The sequence below is a fragment of the Zeugodacus cucurbitae genome, chromosome Y, assembly GCF_028554725.1.
Source record: "Zeugodacus cucurbitae isolate PBARC_wt_2022May chromosome Y, idZeuCucr1.2, whole genome shotgun sequence".
NCBI lineage: Eukaryota > Metazoa > Arthropoda > Insecta > Diptera > Tephritidae > Zeugodacus > Zeugodacus cucurbitae.
The window spans coordinates 3414155-3436456 of NC_071673.1; the positions used below are offsets into that span (position 1 = coordinate 3414155).

Consider the following 22302-nt stretch of genomic DNA (forward strand, 5'->3'; position numbering starts at 1 on the left):
ATTTTGTAGTTCATGTATAATGTATTGATTTCTTCTTCTTTTGATTTTTCTGGCTGTGTTATCACCTTTAATATTATTTATTGTATCAGTTAATTCTGTTATTACTTTAAAAATTTCTGAATTTGTAGTAAATTGTTTATTGTTATTTATTGTTAGATCATTTAATCTATCATTTATTTTTATGAAATCGTCATGGTCTGGAGTTCCTGCTATCCATTTCCAAAGTGTACCTAATTCATTTATTCCTCTTTTTTGTCTAATATGGTTTTGTTTTAACTGTCCTAATAAAGTTTCAATTAACAATATTTCTGATTCTGTTTCTTGAGTGGTAATTTCTAAATTATCATTATTATCTATTCTATACTTCATATTGTTATAAAAACTTCTTTTTTCCTCTGCTATTATATTTTCAAAGATTGTTAAATTAATGATGTGAAATATATCTCCATATTCTTCATAAATGGAAACGTCTCCATTTTCAATAAGTACGTAGTCCTGTCGGGTATAATCTATGATATCAGCTGTCGTTAAGCCAATTAATAATGTGAAAATTGAAAGGATCATTTTGAAAACCTATAAATAATTATGATTTTATGTTATCTTTATGTATAATTCTATTTCTATTATTTATTATTATCTTATTTCCCAAGTTTTCTTTAACTTGTTGTTTCTTATACCTAGGTTCTAATTTATTTCTTTCTCCTATTATTTTTTCATAAATAATTTGTCCAGGATGATATTGCTTATCTGTCCTATGTTTATTATGAGACATTAGCATTTTTTCTTGTGCTTGCTTTAAAGTGGTTGGTAAATTTTCATGGCTTACCTTATTATAAAGTACTTCATTTGGTTTAAATTTCGTTATGAAGCTGTTCTCCTTCTTTCTCTGGAATTGGGGCTTTACCTATTGGTATTTTCTTAGGATGGCGATCATATTTATTTTTATTGCATATCATACAATTTCGAATGTATTCTTTCATTCTTTTCCTCATTTCGGGCCAATAATACAATTTCTCTATTTGTTTAAGATTTTCATTATAGCTTCGATGAGCTCTATTATGGGTTTGTTCGATTAATCCGGACTGATCTTCTCTATTAATAATATCCATTGGAAAAAGTTTGGTAAATACAAATTTGTTTTGAAAGGTTTGTTTTAGAGCTTCTTGGATTTCGTGCAAGTCTTCAACAGTGCAGTGAATCGCCGTCACTAACTTTGGTTGAATATATTCTTTCAAAATCGTCATTAAATTTTCTATTGTATCATACTCTATTAAATGCCTTTTATTCCCAAATGTTTCGATTAACTCATGAATCGTGAACCTATTTTTACTTAGTACAATTTGCTGTTTAAACTGATTTAATGGTTTTTGTGTTTCCTTTATTTGATTGTTTTCACTACTCTGTGCTGAGTGTTCTGAATCTTCCGATTCGTTTGTTAAGTGGTTTAATTGAAGACGGGAAAGTGCGTCTGCTACTACATTGGTTTTACCGGGTTGGTATACAAATTTAGGAGAGAATTCTTCTATAATTGCGTGCCATCTTTTCATTTTTGGATTCGGGTTACGGGGTGATAAAGCAAATGTTAATGGTTGATGATCAGTATGTATTTCCAAATTGGTTACACCGTAGAGGTAATTTCGTAGATTTTTTAGTGCCCAAACAATGGCATAAAGCTCTTTCTCATTAGTTGCGTAATTTCTTTCAGTTTTATTAAGAGTTTTTGAGATGAAGGTAATTGGTTTACCTCCTTGTGATAGTACCGCACCCATTGCAAAGTTAGATGCATCGGTAGTTAATACAAATATTTTTGAGTAATCAGGTTGTGTTAATTCCATTTCTGAAGCCAAATGATTCTTTAATTTATTTAATGCAGATATTCCTTCGTCATCTAGAGTTATTTCAAATTTTTTTGATTTATTTTTAGAAATCCTACCATTTTCTCCCGATAGGTATTTTGTCAAAGGTTTGGCTATCGCTGCATAGTCTTTAACAAATTTACGATAATATCCTGCAAGCCCTAAGAAACCTCTTAATTCCCGCAAGTTTCTTGGTATTGGATAATTTAATATTAATTTTATTTTATTTGGGTCTGTTTTGATAACATTTTTAGCTACTACATAACCCAAAAACTCTATTTCTTTCGCGAAAAATTTTGATTTTTCTAATGAAATTTTCATATTAGCATTTTTTAAAATTTCTGTAATTGTTTCCAAATCCTTTAAGTGTTGAGTTATATTTTTTGAAAAAATAATTATATCATCCATATAAACGTGACAAATTTTTCCAATATGTTCTCGCAATATGTCATCCATTGCTCTCTGAAAAATTCTAGGAGCATTTTTTAAACCAAAAGGCATTCTCAAAAATTCATATTTCCCATTATTAACGGAAAAGGCTGTTTTCTCAATATCATTCTTTGACATTAAAATTTGATGAAATCCTGATTCTAGATCGATGCTTGAAAAATATTTTGCTTTGCCTAAATTAGACAATATTACGTTAGTATCCGGAATAGGATAACGATCGGAAATTGTATGCTCATTTAGCTTTTTGTAATCAATTACCATTCTAAGTTTTGGTGTTCCATTCTCATTTGTACCCTTTTTTGGTACCACCCAAATAGGTGAATTATACGGACTTTTACTCGGTCTTATGATATTTTCATTAATCAATTTTTTTATTTCTTCATTAATAAATGAAATTACAGATAAGGGATATGGATATTGTCTGCTCCATATCGGATCCTCATTCTTCATTCTTATTTCCGCTTTTACTTTTGTCATAAAGGGAAAGTTTGTATTAATTCTTGAATGCATGTGAGCAATTTTTTCTTTTATATGTGTTTTAAGATCTCTCAATTCTTCATCTTGATTTTCATTGTTTGAACTTTCGGAATTATTTTCCGAATAATAATTGTCATTATCACCATTCATTTCTGAGCCACTTTCACCCAATATTGAATAGTTATCGTTCATGTTGCCGGTAAATTCATCGGCTGGCGCTTTAGAGAATTTTTCCTCTAAAATAATTTTGTTTAGATAGTTTTCCTTTTCTATATTGTCGGTAAATACATCGACTGGCGTTGTAGAACTTCTTCGTTCCACAATATTTTTTGTATATTTATTATTTTCATTCTGCTGGTATAAATCTTCAGCTGGCGTTTTAGGATCTTTTTGTCCCAAAAAAAATTTTTTTAATATAATATTGCCGGTAATTGCTTCGGCTAGTTTTACGGAATCTTTATGTTCCTTACCTTTTTTATTTATACCAATATTTTTATCGGTTGGTTGAGCGGAAACTTTTTGTTCCTTGACTTTTATATTTTCTCCATTTTTATTTTCAAAATAAATGTTCATACTGTTTGCTTCATTTTTATTATTATTTTTTTCCATATAATTTATTTTCCCATTGGGCACATCGATAAGTGCCTCAATTTTTTTAAGGAAATTGTATCCCAAAAGGAGATTCGATTCTAAACCTTCTATTTCGTAGAAAATTCCTTCGACCCCAAATATGGTTATTATATGATAATACTTTATTATGGAATAGCCGTTCACGGTTTTTATCCGTTTATAAATGGCTAGTTCGTTTTTGTTATTATAAACCCCAGGCTTAATGTAGCAAGAGGTTGCTCCTGTATCGATTAGAGCTTTATGTTGTTTATTTTTTGGGTTTTTTCTTGTGGGCGAAAGCTATAATTGCTTTCCCTTGGTCGTTTTATTCCTTGGTTGTTTTTATTTGAAATATACCTGTTTGATTGGTCCATATTGGCTTGATGGCTTGTACTGGCTAATGGTTTTCCAAAATTTTGGTATTTATGGTTATTGCTTTGTTGGGGCTTTTGGTAAGTTTCCCTTCGGTATAATCTAGACATAGATGGATCTATGTCCATTGGTTCTGGTTTTGGCATGTTGTTCCTTTGAGGAAATCGTAAATTATTACTTGGATATAACTGTTTTACTCTTGTCCTTTCATTTGCAAAATTTTGTGCAAATCGAGCTCTCTGATTATTGGACTCTAATTCCTGAGCTTTGGCCAATGCATCTGGCAAATCTTCCGGACAGAGGGAAAATATAATATCTCTTAATGGAGCGTTAAGTCCAGTTATAAAGATTCTAAGAGCCTGGTCTCTATTCTTTTTATTCAATTCTTTTGTTATTGGTGCGGCCCCTCCATAAGTCATAATGGTTTTATTAGTCATCAACGTTAGTTTTTTGTTGACTAAATTATAATATTCAATGACTGTCATTGAGCCTTGTCGTAGAACACTCATTTCCTGTTCTATGATATGTATTGGACGTTTGTCCGAATATGCAAAGTCGAGACGCGCGATTATTGCGTCAAAATTTAACACAGTACCATGGTTGGTTAATGTGTCATTTGCTTCTAGTGTAATTTTGTTACGCATAATCGTAAGGGCTGCGAAGTACTTTCGGCTACCTCTTATATATAGGCTCATAGCGTTATGTGCTGCTTCTCGCCAGCTAACATAAGCGTTTATCCTTCCCGCAAATTCTGGTAAGGATTTTATAACATCCAGTGACTCATGACACTGAATATTGTCATTTATTATTTCCGTCTGAAAATCTGTTACTCTGTGTGATTCAATTTCAACCTGAGTTTTTAATCTGTCTATTTCTTGCCTTAATGTAATATTACTTTCCGCAATCAGGCGCGTAATTAGATCTACCGTTAATCCTGCCTCATTAGCCATGATTAATTAATATTATTTTTTCTAAAGTTTAGAGAAAGAATTTTATTATTATTTTATATTTGTATAATCTCTTCTAGGAAGAGATGCTCTTCTATTCTGGAGGGTCCTTTTTTGTAGGATTCGCAGAATTGAGCTAAGTTATGAGGGTCTTTTAAATTTGTTATATGGCTGGTCGAGCCTTAATTTATATTTTTACTTATTTTTTATATAATTTTATATCATTGCGGTCTTTTTGATCTCTGTATCATAGCTATAGTTTCAGTTTCTCTCGTATCCCTATTATAATAATCTTCTAATGTGGCGTTTGGCTTTTTCCCTATATAAGAGAACACTTTGTTCATGCAATCTATCTTTTGTTTTTGTTGATAGTAATAATTAAAAACAAAACCTTCTGTATTCTCTTTATTTCCGTAATCGTTTAAATTGTCTACTATTTTGTTTATTAAGTCGTAACTCAGATGATCGGGTAGGGCGTCCGAGTCAGTCATTTCTTTAAAACAAATTTTATATAATTAGTCGTATAGACTTTAAACATTTTTATGATTCTCTGGAGGGTCCCCCCGAAGGTGGTGAATCGCAGCTTTATTTTATTTTATTATTGGTTGTACAAACCATAAATTATGTTTTATTTTTTTCTGGGGCACTTTTTCTCTTTGTGATCCCCACCGCAATTTTTGCAGTAGTATAATCTAATATACTTAGGTTTAATTTGGGTGTTCCCCATAAATATATATATATATAATTTTAATGTTATTAATCTTACTGTTTTCTATAAATTTTCCGGAACTTCCCACGTTGTCTTTTCTCCAATGTTGTCCTCTGAGTATAATTGTTTTCTTCAATGTTGTCTTCTGAGTATAATTGTTTTCTCCAATGTTGTCCTGCACTTCTCACGTTTTTTTTTTTTTTTTTTTTTTTTTTTTTTATCGGTACTTTTTATTTAAAATATATTTTATTTTAACATTAATTATTATTTTTTGTTTACGCGGCACGACCCGTGTTATATTAAAGATTTAGTTAGTTTACGTGATATAGCACGTTTTGGTTTTAACTTTTTAATTTTTAATTTTTCTCACTTTTATTGTTATGCTTTTTTTTGCATATTTATTACTTTTCTCACAAGGATTTTATTTTTTCGTTATTTGTCCTTTATAAGGATCTTTTATGTGTGAGTTCAATTTAATGACCACGATCACATATCCTTTCCTAAGGATATTTTGTTTTTCGTGGCCCCACGTTGGGCGCCAATTAATTCCCGTATCGCGGGAATTTATAAAAAAATATAATTTTCTATCTGCAAACGCGCAGAGAAATAAAATACGTCATATCGGTACGATTGCCGGAGACAAAATCTATCCTTTATTTTCAAGTTACTAATATTTATACATTTTCTTATTATTTACTTAGGGTTATTACATATTGAAGCTGATTTGGAAACAAAGAAAGTGTCAATTTACATTAATATCATATTCAGCATTTTTAGGCAGAACGTTAAGTGTTCTGTTTTAATTTTATTATGCCTTCTTGTGAGGTCTACAAATATTGTTTGTATAAGAATGGATTATTCTAATGCGAACGGAAAAAGTATATCGAATTCTTAAATAAGCAAAGATTTTAATTTACGATCCCGCACAAGTACAAAGTGTAAAGATTCAATATTGTTTACAGTTATGTTCAAGTGGCTGTGTGGAGGCTGTCGTTAACTTGCATCCATTTTTACAGCAATATCATCCATATGTGGTTAAAATGCAAAGCAAAACTCTTCTACCACAATATTTGGGAATGTATTATGGATGGGAAATACAGTTTTTGTCACAAAATGCTGTGCTCGGGTATAAAAATTTTTGGATTTCGTTATCTGCTAGACTTTCCTTTTGATAAATGCTCGCACTCCATCGACGGCTCCTTGCAAAAAAATTATATTCTAAAAAAGAGTATTTAGTATTTAATTATTTTATATAATCAACCAGGCTTTATAATATAAATTTGATTTTAAACTGAGAGCAGTTACCTTAAATAAAATAAATATTTTAGAAAAGCAACTAAAGGATTTCTTAATTTTAGTTAAGAGATTTATCAAGAAAATAATATGTCATGCGTTAACTTGTCACTTTTAAAAGCAAACGATTTTCTCCTGACAACCTAGTTGAAATGAGCACCCTTATTTTGATTTGTAAGCCTATAATTTTCGCCAAAATCTATTTGAATAGCTATTTCAGTGGAATTTAAAGTTTGGTTTTTGCTCATATGTAAATAATTAATGTAAATGTATATATTTACATACTTAAATCAATTTTATAAGACAAAAAATAATTTTCAATTTTTAAATTCCACACCTACGATGTCGCACGTGACCAATTTTAAGGAGTTACCAAAACCACAAATCTTCTGATTTTTTAACAATATTAATATTATTATATTGATTTAATATAAATAAATTTAAATATTTTCCTACGAAAATATGCAAAAACTTTGTAATTCTATTAATGTTTAATATTTTGTCTGTGGTGGACCTTCTGGCGGAAATGCTCATATCCCGAATTTCATTAAAATAGGTGGAGTGGTTTCTGAGATATGGTTTATGGCCTATAATGGGCGACGTCATTTATTTGAAAACATCTGTGTTTAAAAAACACACACACACAAACAACAAATGAACCAACATATCGTTCATTTACATGAATAGTGTCATAACCCAGAAAACACGATTTTTGCACTCAGATACACAAAGCAAACTACAATAAATTATACAAAAAATAACTTTACACTTTAAAGTCGCAGAATACTGTCCCTTAGTATATCGCGGTCGACTGTAGTATACTATCCCAAAATTTGGATGATAAAATGGGTACCGTTGGAAAGAGGTGATTCTCCAGATTAAGAGATATTCCAGATATTCGCACTTGAACGTGTATCTTGAATTTTCCCGATATATATTGAAGTTTTTATTAATATTTTGCACTCTTTATTCACTTACACTTTACCACATAGTTTCTGCACATTTATTTTTTTTTTTTAATTATGACGAAAAGAGATGTAAATAAATATTTAACATTTTACATAAATCTTCATTTCAAGAATAACAAAATGGTTGCAGGTTGACAAGTAATAAGTGTTGCTATTTTATTGCCATTATTCATATGTTAACAGAATATAGGTAAACAAAAACGGTCACCAAAGCAGCTAATAGCGTTTTTAGACAGGAGCTAATTGATCAATTTAAAGGCCTCTGCTCGATTTAAACGCTTATTAAGATCGATTTACCATGCAAAATAAAATCTCTATTTATTTTAAATTGAATTTAAATCGACTTGAAAATCAAATTCCACTCTTTGACAAAGACGTACGATATACATTCCTTGTCTGCGATTGGTTGAATCTTTTGATAAAAAGCTACGCTAGATGTCGCTGCTGAAAAATATTAATCAGCTGATCAAACTTACCAACTTCTTATGAAAAGCAAAAACAACAATGTAGAACAGCTGATCGGTTATCGAGTTCTCGGTTGCCTATAGGCAACATTGTACTTACCGGCTTCTAAAACTTGTTACTTAAATTTTTTTGACCACCAGTTTTTTCAGTTATGTAGACTTATGTGCTGTGCAAGCTTACAGTAACATTTTCTGTTATGAGCTCTGCACGTATTCATTCAGTACAGTATGTCAAGAAACAGTTTACACATAGAAAATAAATACACTTTTTCACTTTCCGCAGCAAAATTTTTACTTTTTACTTAAGTTCAACATATTTTTTTTAATCAGGGATGGTTACTTACAGTATTTGAAGAGATGTGATGTAAAAAAAGCTGCGAAAGCAATGCAAAAACCAACCAAGAACAACAAAAAACAAAAATCATTCAATTTTGTTAGTGTCAAGAAAAACTTTACACACTTCGATTATTTTACTTGTTAAGCACGTGTTATACAGTTAACCGTACTTCATCGTTACCTATTCTTCGTAAAGGCATCTACAATGAATTTGTCAATTAGTTGGTGATTAATTTTTGCTTTTTTTCATATCTGAATTACCCATTATTGTCGTTTTAATATTCCATGCAAAGGGTTTAGTTTGAAGAGGTCCAACTATTGCCCCATAATCCCCAATGGGGTAAAAACGTTTGAGATCTAACAGTAATGTTTTCTTTAACCCTCTAAATAGTGTAAAATGGCTAAAATTGATCGGATAATATGGAAATACAAGAACCAAAGCCAGAAAAAGGCCCTAAATTATAAATAAGTGGACATGTACAGTGCTTAACGTCTCGAAAACTTGACAAATTCCAAAAATTTCGATCAGTGTTCTTACGAAAGAGTTCTAGGAAGAGTGCAATATTCAGATTTCTCATGAAACTGCGCGACAAAACATGCTACGATTGATTTATTTTAAAGCAAAGTGAACTATATAAATAAGTAAAGATTAGAGAGTCATTAAAAACAAAAAATTCATGAGAAAAGTGTTAACTTTATTTATAACAATTTATTTTTGCTTATAAGCAACATCCTGTAACTAATGACCAGGATACATAGGACTTTGAAATTTTTATCACTTCATATTTTAGTTAAGTCTAATATATATCTGTACTAAACAAAATGTTAGCTCCTCACATTTTAATTCGGGCATGAGAGGGTTAATTGTGATCCCGAACAATGATGATAAACGATTTCTAGACTTCATGGAATTCAAGAGAATTTTATTTGAGTTAACAACATAAAAAAATAATAGTAATATTTGTAAGGTTCTCATTATTGCCTTATTAAGAAATTTTTGGTCATTGTATTGAAATATTTTGATACTTGTAATTGATTTGAACCATATTTAGTCCGTGTCATCGGGCTGTTATGAAAATAGTATATACCGAATTTCATTAAAATCGGTGAGATATTATCTGAGATATAGTTTTTTACCAATAAGTTGGCGACGTCATTTGTTTGGGAACATATGCGTTTGAAAAACACCCACTGTGCACAAAAACAACAAGTGTACAAACATATTTTGTCGCACCAAATCCAGCTCAATACTAACCCTGCCAGCCAGGCCTAACCACTTTACCCTCATGTTTCTTCAATTACTAACACCAACGCACACGTTTTCAAAAAAAAAATAATTATTATTATTTAATTAATCTTTTTACCTTCAATTAACTTTTTTTTAGAATTTATAATTACAAATATTTAATTACTATATTTTTTAAATTTTATAATAATTATTATATAATTAATCTTTTTTTACCTTCAATTAACATTTTTTCAGAATTTATAATTACAAATATATAATTAATTTTTTTCATATTTTATAATTATTATTGTTTAATTAATAATTTTTCAGCTTTGGCTGGCAGGGAAATTATGAGAAAAAAACAAATTTCAAAAAAAAAAAATCTTACACACACCTGCCGTAATATTTAAATGCCAACCATGAAACAACACAGAAACCGACAAATATGAAAATATACAAACAAACGTAAATATATTCAAACACTTCTCGTAATGTACAAATACGCAAAGGCAACTACAAAAAATTATACAAATAAGAACTTTATACCTCAAAGCCGTAAAATACTTTTCCTTAGTAGTTCGGACAATTCAGGGTTTATATTGACTATCGCGAGTCATTAACTCGTTCACAGTCGATACGTATTGAGTCGTCGAGTTGCACAATTTTACCAAAGTTATAATACATTTTTTATCATAAAGAGCTTGACTTCGGAAGAGATCGAACTTATGCATCCATTTTTACAGCAATATCATCCATATGTGGTTAAAATGCAAAGCAAAACTCTTCTACCACAATATTTGGGAATGTATAGAAAAAACTCTTGAAAGCGGTCAACAATAGTTTGTGGTTATGCGCAATGTATTTGGTTCTCATCTTGACTTGAACTTGAAAGGTATTGCCGTGGATCGCGAAGCGTCAGAAAAGCAATTATAAAAGTGTTTACATACTTATAAAGATTATAACGAATTTTATAAAGCTAAAAGTAAGAGTTGAAATTGAGGAGGAAGTCAAAAAGAAATTATTAGACACATTGTCAAGTGATGCTGATTCTATGCTATTCGCTCTTAGTCGACATACATGACTGCTTTCGTGTCGAAGAGGAAGCAGTGCAGGGCGAAAGGTCTCAAAAGGTCGAAAACAGCGAATACGAGGATTGTGATGATATATTTTATTGACATTAAAGCTAAAGCTGTTAAGTATAGAATTAATGTCGATGAAATTTCTACTTATGATCCCGAACAATATGCCAAAAGATGTCTAAACTTCATGGAATTTAAGAGAATTTTATTTGAATTAACAATATAAAAAATAATAGTAACATTTGTAAGGTTCGCAATGTTGCTTTGTTAAGAAATTGTTTGTCACTGTATTGAAATTGTGATTTGAATCATAAATTGAGTACGTTTTCGTCTTTATGCGTAAGAATTTTTCAGTATATTGAAAATTTTACTCTAATATAATTTAATGTAAACGTTAGCCACAGAAACGAGTGGAGGGGTCTGCTGGTATAAAATAAAGACTAATATCTGAAAATAAAATATTAATTTATTTAATAAAATAAATGTCACCATAGCCCTGCATCGATAATGATTTTTATCTAAGAAAAATATATATGAAACTCCCTAAATAATTATTGAAGTTGAACAATACAAATAATTGAAGGAAAAACTAAGTTCGGGTGCAAAAAAAAAAATACTTATAGTCCATAAAATGAATATCTTAAACTTTCTTAATATTATCTTTATACAACCTTTTTAGAGGGTATTTGTTTTATGCATTTTGGGTATTTATTTATTTTGGTTCTTTTCATATGTTTGCAAAATATCTGATATGTTCACAGCCGGTGAGTGGGCCACGCCATTTGTTTGAAAACATCTGTGTTTGAAAAACACCCACTGTGCACAAAAACAACAAATAAACAATCCAACACTAAATTATCTAAAAAAAAGTTAAGAAAAAAACATTACAAACACCTGCCGTAATGTGTAAATATTTAAAAGCCAACTATGGTACACACGCACAAACCGACAAAATGAAAATATGCAAACAAACGTGAATATATTCAAACACTTGTACAAATACTCAAAGCTAACTAGAATAAATTATACAAAAAAGAACTTTATACCTCAAAGCCGAAGAATACTTTTCCTTAGTAGTTCGAAACTTGCGTGAACAATTCAGGGTTTATGTTGACTATCGCGAGTCATTAACTCGTTCACAGTCAATTCGTATTGAATCGTCGAGTTGCACAATTTTACCACAGTTATAATACATTTTTTATCATAAAGAGCTTGACTTCGGAAGAGATCGAACTTATGCATCCATTTTTACAGCAATATCATCCATATGTGGTTAAAATGCAAAGCAAAACTCTTCTACCACAATATTTGGGAATGTATTATGGATGTGAAATACAGTTTTTGTCACAAAATGCTGTGCTCGGGTATAAAAATTTTTGGATTTCGTTATCTGCTAGACTTTCCTTTTGATAAATGCTCGCACTCCATCGACGGCTCCTTGCAAAAAAATTATATTCTAAAAAAGAGTATTTAGTATTTAATTATTTTATATAATCAACCAGGCTTTATAATATAAATTTGATTTTAAACTGAGAGCAGTTACCTTAAATAAAATAAATATTTTAGAAAAGCAACTAAAGGATTTCTTAATTTTAGTTAAGAGATTTATCAAGAAAATAATATGTCATGCGTTAACTTGTCACTTTTAAAAGCAAACGATTTTCTCCTGACAACCTAGTTGAAATGAGCACCCTTATTTTGATTTGTAAGCCTATAATTTTCGCCAAAATCTATTTGAATAGCTATTTCAGTGGAATTTAAAGTTTGGTTTTTGCTCATATGTAAATAATTAATGTAAATGTATATATTTACATACTTAAGTCAATTTTATAAGACAAAAAATAATTTTCAATTTTTAAATTCCACACCTACGATGTCGCACGTGACCAATTTTAAGGAGTTACCAAAACCACAAATCTTCTGATTTTTTAACAATATTAATATTATTATATTAATTTAATATAAATAAATTTAAATATTTTCCTACGAAAATATGCAAAAACTTTGTAATTCTATTAATGTTTAATATTTTGTCTGTGGTGGACCTTCTGGCGGAAATGCTCATATCCCGAATTTCATTAAAATAGGTGGAGTGGTTTCTGAGATATGGTTTATGACCTATAATGGGCGACGTCATTTATTTGAAAACATCTGTGTTTAAAAAACACACACACACAAACAACAAATGAACCAACATATCGTTCATTTACATGAATAGTGTCATAATAGCAAACTGTACACAAAGCAAACTACAATAAATTATACAAAAAATAACTTTACACTTTAAAGTCGCAGAATACTGTCCCTTAGTATATCGCGGTCGACTGTAGTATACTATCCCAAAATTTGGATGATAAAATGGGTACCGTTGGAAAGAGGTGATTCTCCAGATTAAGAGATATTCCAGATATTCGCACTTGAACGTGTATCTTGAATTTTCCCGATATATATTGAAGTTTTTATTAATATTTTGCACTCTTTATTCACTTACACTTTACCACATAGTTTCTGCACATTTATTTTTTTTTTTAATTATGACGAAAAGAGATGTAAATAAATATTTAACATTTTACATAAATCTTCATTTCAAGAATAACAAAATGGTTGCAGGTTGACAAGTAATAAGTGTTGCTATTTTATTGCCATTATTCATATGTTAACAGAATATAGGTAAACAAAAACGGTCACCAAAGCAGCTAATAGCGTTTTTAGACAGGAGCTAATTGATCAATTTAAAGGCCTCTGCTCGATTTAAACGCTTATTAAGATCGATTTACCATGCAAAATAAAATCTCTATTTATTTTAAATTGAATTTAAATCGACTTGAAAATCAAATTCCACTCTTCGACAAAGACGTACGATATACATTCCTTGTCTGCGATTGGTTGAATCTTTTGATAAAAAGCTACGCTAGATGTCGCTGCTGAAAAATATTAATCAGCTGATGAAACTTACCAACTTCTTATGAAAAGCAAAAACAACAATGTAGAACAGCTGATCGGTTATCGAGTTCTCGGTTGCCTATAGGCAACATTGTACTTACCGGCTTCTAAATCTTGTTACTTAAATTTTTTTGACCACCAGTTTTTTCAGTTATGTAGACTTATGTGCTGTGCAAGCTTACAGTAACATTTTCTGTTATGAGCTCTGCACGTATTCATTCAGTACTGTATGTCAAGAAACAGTTTACACATAGAAAATAAATACACTTTTTCACTTTCCGCAGCAAAATTTTTACTTTTTACTTAAGTTCAACATATTTTTTTTAATCAGGGATGGTTACTTACAGTATTTGAAGAGATGTGATGTAAAAAAAGCTGCGAAAGCAATGCAAAAACCAACCAAGAACAACAAAAAACAAAAATCATTCAATTTTGTTAGTGTCAAGAAAAACTTTACACACTTCGATTATTTTACTTGTTAAGCACGTGTTATACAGTTAACCGTACTTCACCGTTACCTATTCTTCGTAAAGGCATCTACAATGAATTTGTCAATTAGTTGGTGATTAATTTTTGCTTTTTTTCATATCTGAATTACCCATTATTGTCGTTTTAATATTCCATGCAAAGGGTTTAGTTTGAAGAGGTCCAACTATTGCCCCATAATCCCCAATGGGGTAAAAACGTTTGAGATCTAACAGTAATGTTTTCTTTAACCCTCTAAATAGTGTAAAATGGCTAAAATTGATCGGATAATATGGAAATACAAGAACCAAAGCCAGAAAAAGGCCCTAAATTATAAATAAGTGGACATGTACAGTGCTTAACGTCTCGAAAACTTGACAAATTCCAAAAATTTCGATCAGTGTTCTAACGAAAGAGTTCTAGGAAGAGTGCAATATTCAGATTTCTCATGAAACTGCGCGACAAAACATGCTACGATTGATTTATTTTAAAGCAAAGTGAACTATATAAATAAGTAAAGATTAGAGAGTCATTAAAAACAAAAAATTCATGAGAAAAGTGTTAACTTTATTTATAACAATTTATTTTTGCTTATAAGCAACATCCTGTAACTAATGACCAGGATACATAGGACTTTGAAATTTTTATCACTTCATATTTTAGTTAAGTCTAATATATATCTGTACTAAAAAAAATGTTAGCTTCTCACATTTTAATTCGTGCATGAGAGGGTTAATTGTGATCCCGAACAATGATGATAAACGATTTCTAGACTTCATGGAATTCAAGAGAATTTTATTTGAGTTAACAACATAAAAAAATAATAGTAATATTTGTAAGGTTCTCATTATTGCCTTATTAAGAAATTTTTGGTCATTGTATTGAAATATTTTGATACTTGTAATTGATTTGAACCATATTTAGTCCGTGTCATCGGGCTGTTATGAAAATAGTATATACCGAATTTCATTAAAATCGGTGAGATAGTATCTGAGATATAGTTTTTTACCAATAAGTTGGCGACGTCATTTGTTTGGGAACATATGCGTTTGAAAAACACCCACTGTGCACAAAAACCACAAGTGTACAAACATATTTTGTCGCACCAAATCCAGCTCAATACGAACCCTGCCAGCCAGGCCTAACCACTTTACCCTCATGTTTCTTCAATTACTAACACCAACGCACACGTTTTCAAAAAAAAAAAATAATTATTATTATTTAGTTAATCTTTTTACCTTCAATTAACTTTTTTTTAGAATTTATAATTACAAATATTTAATTACTATATTTTTTAAATTTTATAATAATTATTATATAATTAATCTTTTTTTACCTTCAATTAACATTTTTTCAGAATTTATAATTACAAATATATAATTAATTTTTTTCATATTTTATAATTATTATTGTTTAATTAATAATTTTTCAGCTTTGGCTGGCAGGGAAATTATGAGAAAAAAACAAATTTCAAAAAAAAAAATCTTACACACACCTGCCGTAATATTTAAATGCCAACCATGAAACAACACAGAAACCGACAAATATGAAAATATACAAACAAACGTAAATATATTCAAACACTTCTCGTAATGTACAAATACGCAAAGGCAACTACAACAAATTATACAAATAAGAACTTTATACCTCAAAGCCGTAAAATACTTTTCCTTAGTAGTTCGGACAATTCAGGGTTTATATTGACTATCGCGAGTCATTAACTCGTTCACAGTCGATACGTATTGAGTCGTCGAGTTGCACAATTTTACCAAAGTTATAATACATTTTTTATCATAAAGAGCTTGACTTCGAACTTATGCATCCATTTTTACAGCAATATCATCCATATGTGGTTAAAATGCAAAGCAAAACTCTTCTACCACAATATTTGGGAATGTATAGAAAAAACTCTTGAAAGCGGTCAACAATAGTTTGTGGTTATGCGCAATGTATTTGGTTCTCATCTTGACTTGAACTTGAAAGGTATTGCCGTGGATCGCGAAGCGTCAGAAAAGCAATTATAAAATTATAATTTTATAAAGCTAAAAGTAAGAATTGAAATTGAGGAGGAAGTCAAAAAGAAATTATTAGACACATTGTCAAGTGATGCTGATTCTATGCTATTCGCTCTTAGTCGACATACATGACTGCTTTCGTGTCGTGTCGAAGCAGGTCGAAAGGTCTCAACCGTCTGGACGCAGCGAAAACAGCGAATACGAGGATTGTGATGAAATATTTTATTGACATTAAAGCTAAAGCTGTTAAGTATAGAATTAATGTCGATGAAATTTCTACTTATGATCCCGAACAATATGCCAAAAGATGTCTAAACTTCATGGAATTTAAGAGAATTTTATTTGAATTAACAATATAAAAAATAATAGTAACATTTGTAAGGTTCGCAATGTTGCTTTGTTAAGAAATTGTTTGTCACTGTATTGAAATTGTGATTTGAATCATAAATTGAGTACGTTTTCGTCTTTATGCGTAAGAATTTTTCAGTATATTGAAAATTTTACTCTAATATAATTTAATGTAAACGTTAGCCACAGAAACGAGTGGAGGGGTCTGCTGGTATAAAATAAAGACTAATATCTGAAAATAAAATATTAATTTATTTAATAAAATAAATGTCACCATAGCCCTGCATCGATAATGATTTTTATCTAAGAAAAATATATATGAAACTCCCTAAATAATTATTGAAGTTGAACAATACAAATAATTGAAGGAAAAGCTAAGTTCGGGTGCAAAAAAAAAATACTTATAGTCCATAAAATGAATATCTTAAACTTTCTTAATATTATCTTTATACAACCTTTTTAGAGGGTATTTGTTTTATGCATTTTGGGTATTTATTTATTTTGGTTCTTTTCATATGTTTGCAAAATATCTGATATGTTCACAGCCGGTGAGTGGGCCACGCCATTTGTTTGAAAACATCTGTGTTTGAAAAACACCCACTGTGCACAAAAACAACAAATAAACAATCCAACACTAAATTATCTAAAAAAAAGTTAAGAAAAAAACATTACAAACACCTGCCGTAATGTGTAAATATTTAAAAGCCAACTATGGTACACACGCACAAACCGACAAAATGAAAATATGCAAACAAACGTGAATATATTAAAACACTTGAACAAATACTCAAAGCTAGGGCTTATTCGAGGCACTCCATAACTGCGACAATATTGCAGCCCTGATACTCAATTTGCAACACTGTTGCAGATGCTCAGCTGATACTTAAGCAAAATAATTGCAACATTTTGCGCGAATTGTTTGACCGAATTTGAACGTTAAACCATGAATTTTTTAATAAATATAGCGATAGATAATTTTGAGAGCAGTGATTATAATTTGCTGTTTAAGAATGGAAAAAATAGAAAACGAAATTTTTTAAGAAATAGAAAGTGGTTCCTCGCTGAAATTTCAAAAAAGCGGGCAGTGACGAAGATGGCAAAGGTTTGGAAAACAATTCCATTATACCATGATGATACATATTTTACGCATTTTCGCATGACTCGTGAAACGTTTGCAGTAAGTATTTTTTACTTTTTGGAAGTACTTAATAAATAAATTTGTCTTAGGACTTGAAAAATGCGTTAGAGCCTTTTTGGTCAACACCGCACGGTGAATATTCCTTGGAACATTCCTTGCATATGACACTTTGGAAGCTAAGCAACAGTAGAGTCACATATCGCGAGCTTGCCGATAGATTTAATGTTGGGCAAGGAACTGCCCACAAACTTTTCCTCAAAACAATCAAGACAATCTGCAAACTTAAAAACGAAATATATTGGCCGTCAGTTTCACAGCAGAAAAAAATAATGGAAAACTTTCAAACAAGCCGGGTAAATTCATTTCCTTTTGTTGTCGGATGCTTAGATGGAACGCATTTCAAAATTAACACTCCTCAGACAGATGCAATTAGTTATTATGACCGTAAAGGAAATTTTTCAGTTATTATGCAGGTATGTACTTGGCTTATAGATCTGTTTTAATATAGATGTTATTTATTCAATTATATAGGCCATATGCGACAGTAAGTTCTGTTTTTTAGATGTGTTCATCGGCTACCCAGGTAGCTGCCATGATGCCAATGTGTGGAAAAATAGTCCACTTTACAAAGGGATCACATCTGGACAAATAAAACTTGCGAAAGATGCAATTATTCTAGCCGATTCAGCATATCCTGTTTCAAGATACTTAATTGCTCCTTTTAGAGATAACGGACATCTTTCCAGAGAGGAAAAACAATTCAACTATTATATGAGTTCAACCCGAGTATTTATCGAGCAAACATTTGGAATTTTCAGGGCTAAGTTCAAAATATTGAATCATATTGATGTGCGAAATATAGAAGACATATCAACTGTGATATTAGCTTGCGCAATTTTACATAATTTTATACTACGAAGCAATCCGGCTCATTCTGAAGACAATCATACGAGTATGCCAGAAAATTTAGAAAACTCAAATGACCACGATATGATTGAACTACCTGAAAATATAAATGACACTAATGAAGGAATTATCAGACGAAATAACTTGAAAATGCTATTTATTTCATAAAAGTATTATTTAAATTATGTATAATGTATATATGTACATATATGTATTAGTTAATTTAATTGAAACCACCTCCCCTAGAATACTAAACCATTTTCTATTTCCTTTTTTAAATAAAACATTAATTAATTAATAAACATTTATTTTATTGAAAATAGGAACTTCTTTTTAAAATTATATGGAATAAGAATATATATTACATGAATATAAACATAAAGTTTATTAAAAAATGAACATGAATGAATGAATAGGAACTTGTTTTTACTAATAATATATATTACATGAATATAAACATAAAGTTTATTAAAAAATGAACACTTTTTATTTTTGGCACAATCCCTCCAAAACTTGCCGCAAGTCCAACATTGCTTTTATCCTCTCCTTGTCAACTAGCAATTTTTCCTTTTCGATCAGCATAGTTTCTTCGTGCCGAATCTGCTCCTTCCGCGCTTCTTCTTTAAAAAAATCCAATGTCTCAGATGCAATAGTTTTTGGTCGTTTTTTCCGGCTGACACCTTCTGCCTCGCTTTCTTCCGCGCACCTTTCCTCCTCACTCACTCCACTTTCGACTAAAGATTGCAGTGAGCTCTGGAGGTTTCTTATGGGAGGCTCAATGGAGTGCCTATTACCAAACACGCTGTCAAAATCTTTAAAATATTCCCATGTCGTGGCACCTCGACCTGTCGCGTCGTTGCGTTTTTTAATCCTCTTATACGTCGCAAACAAATTTAAAAATTTCCTTTGCATAAACTCCTTTGTTTGGGACACTTCGGGATTTATTAAACGCATATTATCGACGACCTTACCCCATAGGACGGACTCAATGGAGTGCCTATTACCAAACACGCTGTCAAAATCTTTAAAATATTCCCATGTCGTGGCACCTCGACCTGTCGCGTCGTTGCGTTTTTTAATCCTCTTATACGTCGCAAACAAATTTAAAAATTTCCTTTGCATAAACTCCTTTGTTTGGGACACTTCGGGATTTATTAAACGCATATTATCGACGACCTTACCCCATAGGACGGACTTTTTCCTCCTCCCGCCAGCAAACTCGGGCTCCAGGTCAAGCCGGGACCTTACTAGCAGTTGAGTAACCGGTGAATTTAATTTTTCACTGAAAATATAAAATACGATAATGTATTTTTCCATATTCAAGTGAATATAATAATTAATATGTATTATTAAATTCAATAAATACCAATTTTACTTACCTCTCTTCTTCCATTATTGGCGCGCAGTACAAAAATTTTTGATGCAAAATGATGACATTTGGCGCGCATCAAGTGTCAAATTTTTACTCGCTCGAACGTCTGACTTTTACACGAGTTGCCAGATTTTTACATCGAATATGATGTTTGCGCAATATTGCGCAGTATTGCCAAGCTCGAATAAGCCCCTAACTACAATAAATTATACAAAAAAGAACTTTATACCTCAAAGCCGAAGAATACTTTTCCTTAGTAGTTCGAAACTTGCGTGAACAATTCAGGGTTTATGTTGACTATCGCGAGTCATTAACTCGTTCACAGTCAATTCGTATTGAATCGTCGAGTTGCACAATTTTACCACAGTTATAATACATTTTTTATCATAAAGAGCTTGACTTCGGAAGAGATCGAACTTATGCATCCATTTTTACAGCAATATCATCCATATGTGGTTAAAATGCAAAGCAAAACTCTTCTACCACAATATTTGGGAATGTATTATGGATGTGAAATACAGTTTTTGTCACAAAATGCTGTGCTCGGGTATACAAATTTTTGGATTTCGTTATCTGCTAGACTTTCCTTTTGATAAATGCTCGCACTCCATCGACGGCTCCTTGCAAAAAAATTATATTCTAATAAAGAGTATTTAGTATTTAATTATTTTATATAATCAACCAGGCTTTATAATATAAATTTGATTTTAAACTGAGAGCAGTTACCTTAAATAAAATAAATATTTTAGAAAAGCAACTAAAGGATTTCTTAATTTTAGTTAAGAGATTTATCAAGAAAATAATATGTCATGCGTTAACTTGTCACTTTTAAAAGCAAACGATTTTCTCCTGACAACCTAGTTGAAATGAGCACCCTTATTTTGATTTGTAAGCCTATAATTTTCGCCAAAATCTATTTGAATAGCTATTTCAGTGGAATTTAAAGTTTGGTTTTTGCTCATATGTAAATAATTAATGTAAATGTATATATTTACATACTTAAGTCAATTTTATAAGACAAAAAATAATTTTCAATTTTTAAATTCCACACCTACGATGTCGCACGTGACCAATTTTAAGGAGTTACCAAAACCACAAATCTTCTGATTTTTTAACAATATTAATATTATTATATTAATTTAATATAAATAAATTTAAATATTTTCCTACGAAAATATGCAAAAACTTTGTAATTCTATTAATGTTTAATATTTTGTCTGTGGTGGACCTTCTGGCGGAAATGCTCATATCCCGAATTTCATTAAAATAGGTGGAGTGGTTTCTGAGATATGGTTTATGACCTATAATGGGCGACGTCATTTATTTGAAAACATCTGTGTTTAAAAAACACACACACACAAACAACAAATGAACCAACATATCGTTCATTTACATGAATAGTGTCATAATAGCAAACTGTACACAAAGCAAACTACAATAAATTATACAAAAAATAACTTTACACTTTAAAGTCGCAGAATACTGTCCCTTAGTATATCGCGGTCGACTGTAGTATACTATCCCAAAATTTGGATGATAAAATGGGTACCGTTGGAAAGAGGTGATTCTCCAGATTAAGAGATATTCCAGATATTCGCACTTGAACGTGTATCTTGAATTTTCCCGATATATATTGAAGTTTTTATTAATATTTTGCACTCTTTATTCACTTACACTTTACCACATAGTTTCTGCACATTTATTTTTTTTTTTAATTATGACGAAAAGAGATGTAAATAAATATTTAACATTTTACATAAATCTTCATTTCAAGAATAACAAAATGGTTGCAGGTTGACAAGTAATAAGTGTTGCTATTTTATTGCCATTATTCATATGTTAACAGAATATAGGTAAACAAAAACGGTCACCAAAGCAGCTAATAGCGTTTTTAGACAGGAGCTAATTGATCAATTTAAAGGCCTCTGCTCGATTTAAACGCTTATTAAGATCGATTTACCATGCAAAATAAAATCTCTATTTATTTTAAATTGAATTTAAATCGACTTGAAAATCAAATTCCACTCTTCGACAAAGACGTACGATATACATTCCTTGTCTGCGATTGGTTGAATCTTTTGATAAAAAGCTACGCTAGATGTCGCTGCTGAAAAATATTAATCAGCTGATGAAACTTACCAACTTCTTATGAAAAGCAAAAACAACAATGTAGAACAGCTGATCGGTTATCGAGTTCTCGGTTGCCTATAGGCAACATTGTACTTACCGGCTTCTAAATCTTGTTACTTAAATTTTTTTGACCACCAGTTTTTTCAGTTATGTAGACTTATGTGCTGTGCAAGCTTACAGTAACATTTTCTGTTATG

The 22302-nt window shown here is 30.7% G+C and overlaps 2 protein-coding genes across 2 annotated transcripts; one reads left to right on the plus strand and one right to left on the minus strand.

Moving 5' to 3' along the window:
- The first annotated feature begins 17385 nt into the window (after window positions 1-17385).
- LOC128923453 (putative nuclease HARBI1) lies at window positions 17386-18851 on the plus strand. Its single transcript, XM_054235722.1, has 3 exons — window positions 17386-17736; window positions 17787-18170; window positions 18229-18851. Exons 1-3 carry the CDS (start codon window positions 17503-17505, stop codon window positions 18769-18771), a joined length of 1161 nt encoding a protein of 386 aa, XP_054091697.1. The 5' UTR covers window positions 17386-17502; the 3' UTR covers window positions 18772-18851.
- An 89-nt stretch (window positions 18852-18940) lies between these two features.
- LOC128923463 (uncharacterized) lies at window positions 18941-20083 on the minus strand. The gene is made up of 2 exons (XM_054235735.1): window positions 19983-20083; window positions 18941-19885 (listed from the first exon to the last, which is right to left on the minus strand). The coding sequence occupies exons 1-2, from the start codon at window positions 19994-19996 to the stop codon at window positions 19090-19092; spliced, it is 810 nt and encodes a 269-aa protein (XP_054091710.1). The 5' UTR covers window positions 19997-20083; the 3' UTR covers window positions 18941-19089.
- Between the last annotated feature and the right edge of the window lie 2219 nt (window positions 20084-22302).

Coding starts and splice junctions, on each gene's coding strand:
- LOC128923453 (XM_054235722.1), top strand. CDS start 17,503: ATGAATTTTTTAATAAATATAGCGATAGATAATTTTGAGAGCAGTGAT. Junction 17,737..17,786: donor TGACTCGTGAAACGTTTGCA/GTAAGTATTTTT, acceptor AATTTGTCTTAG/GACTTGAAAAATGCGTTAGA. Junction 18,171..18,228: donor ATTTTTCAGTTATTATGCAG/GTATGTACTTGG, acceptor TCAATTATATAG/GCCATATGCGACAGTAAGTT.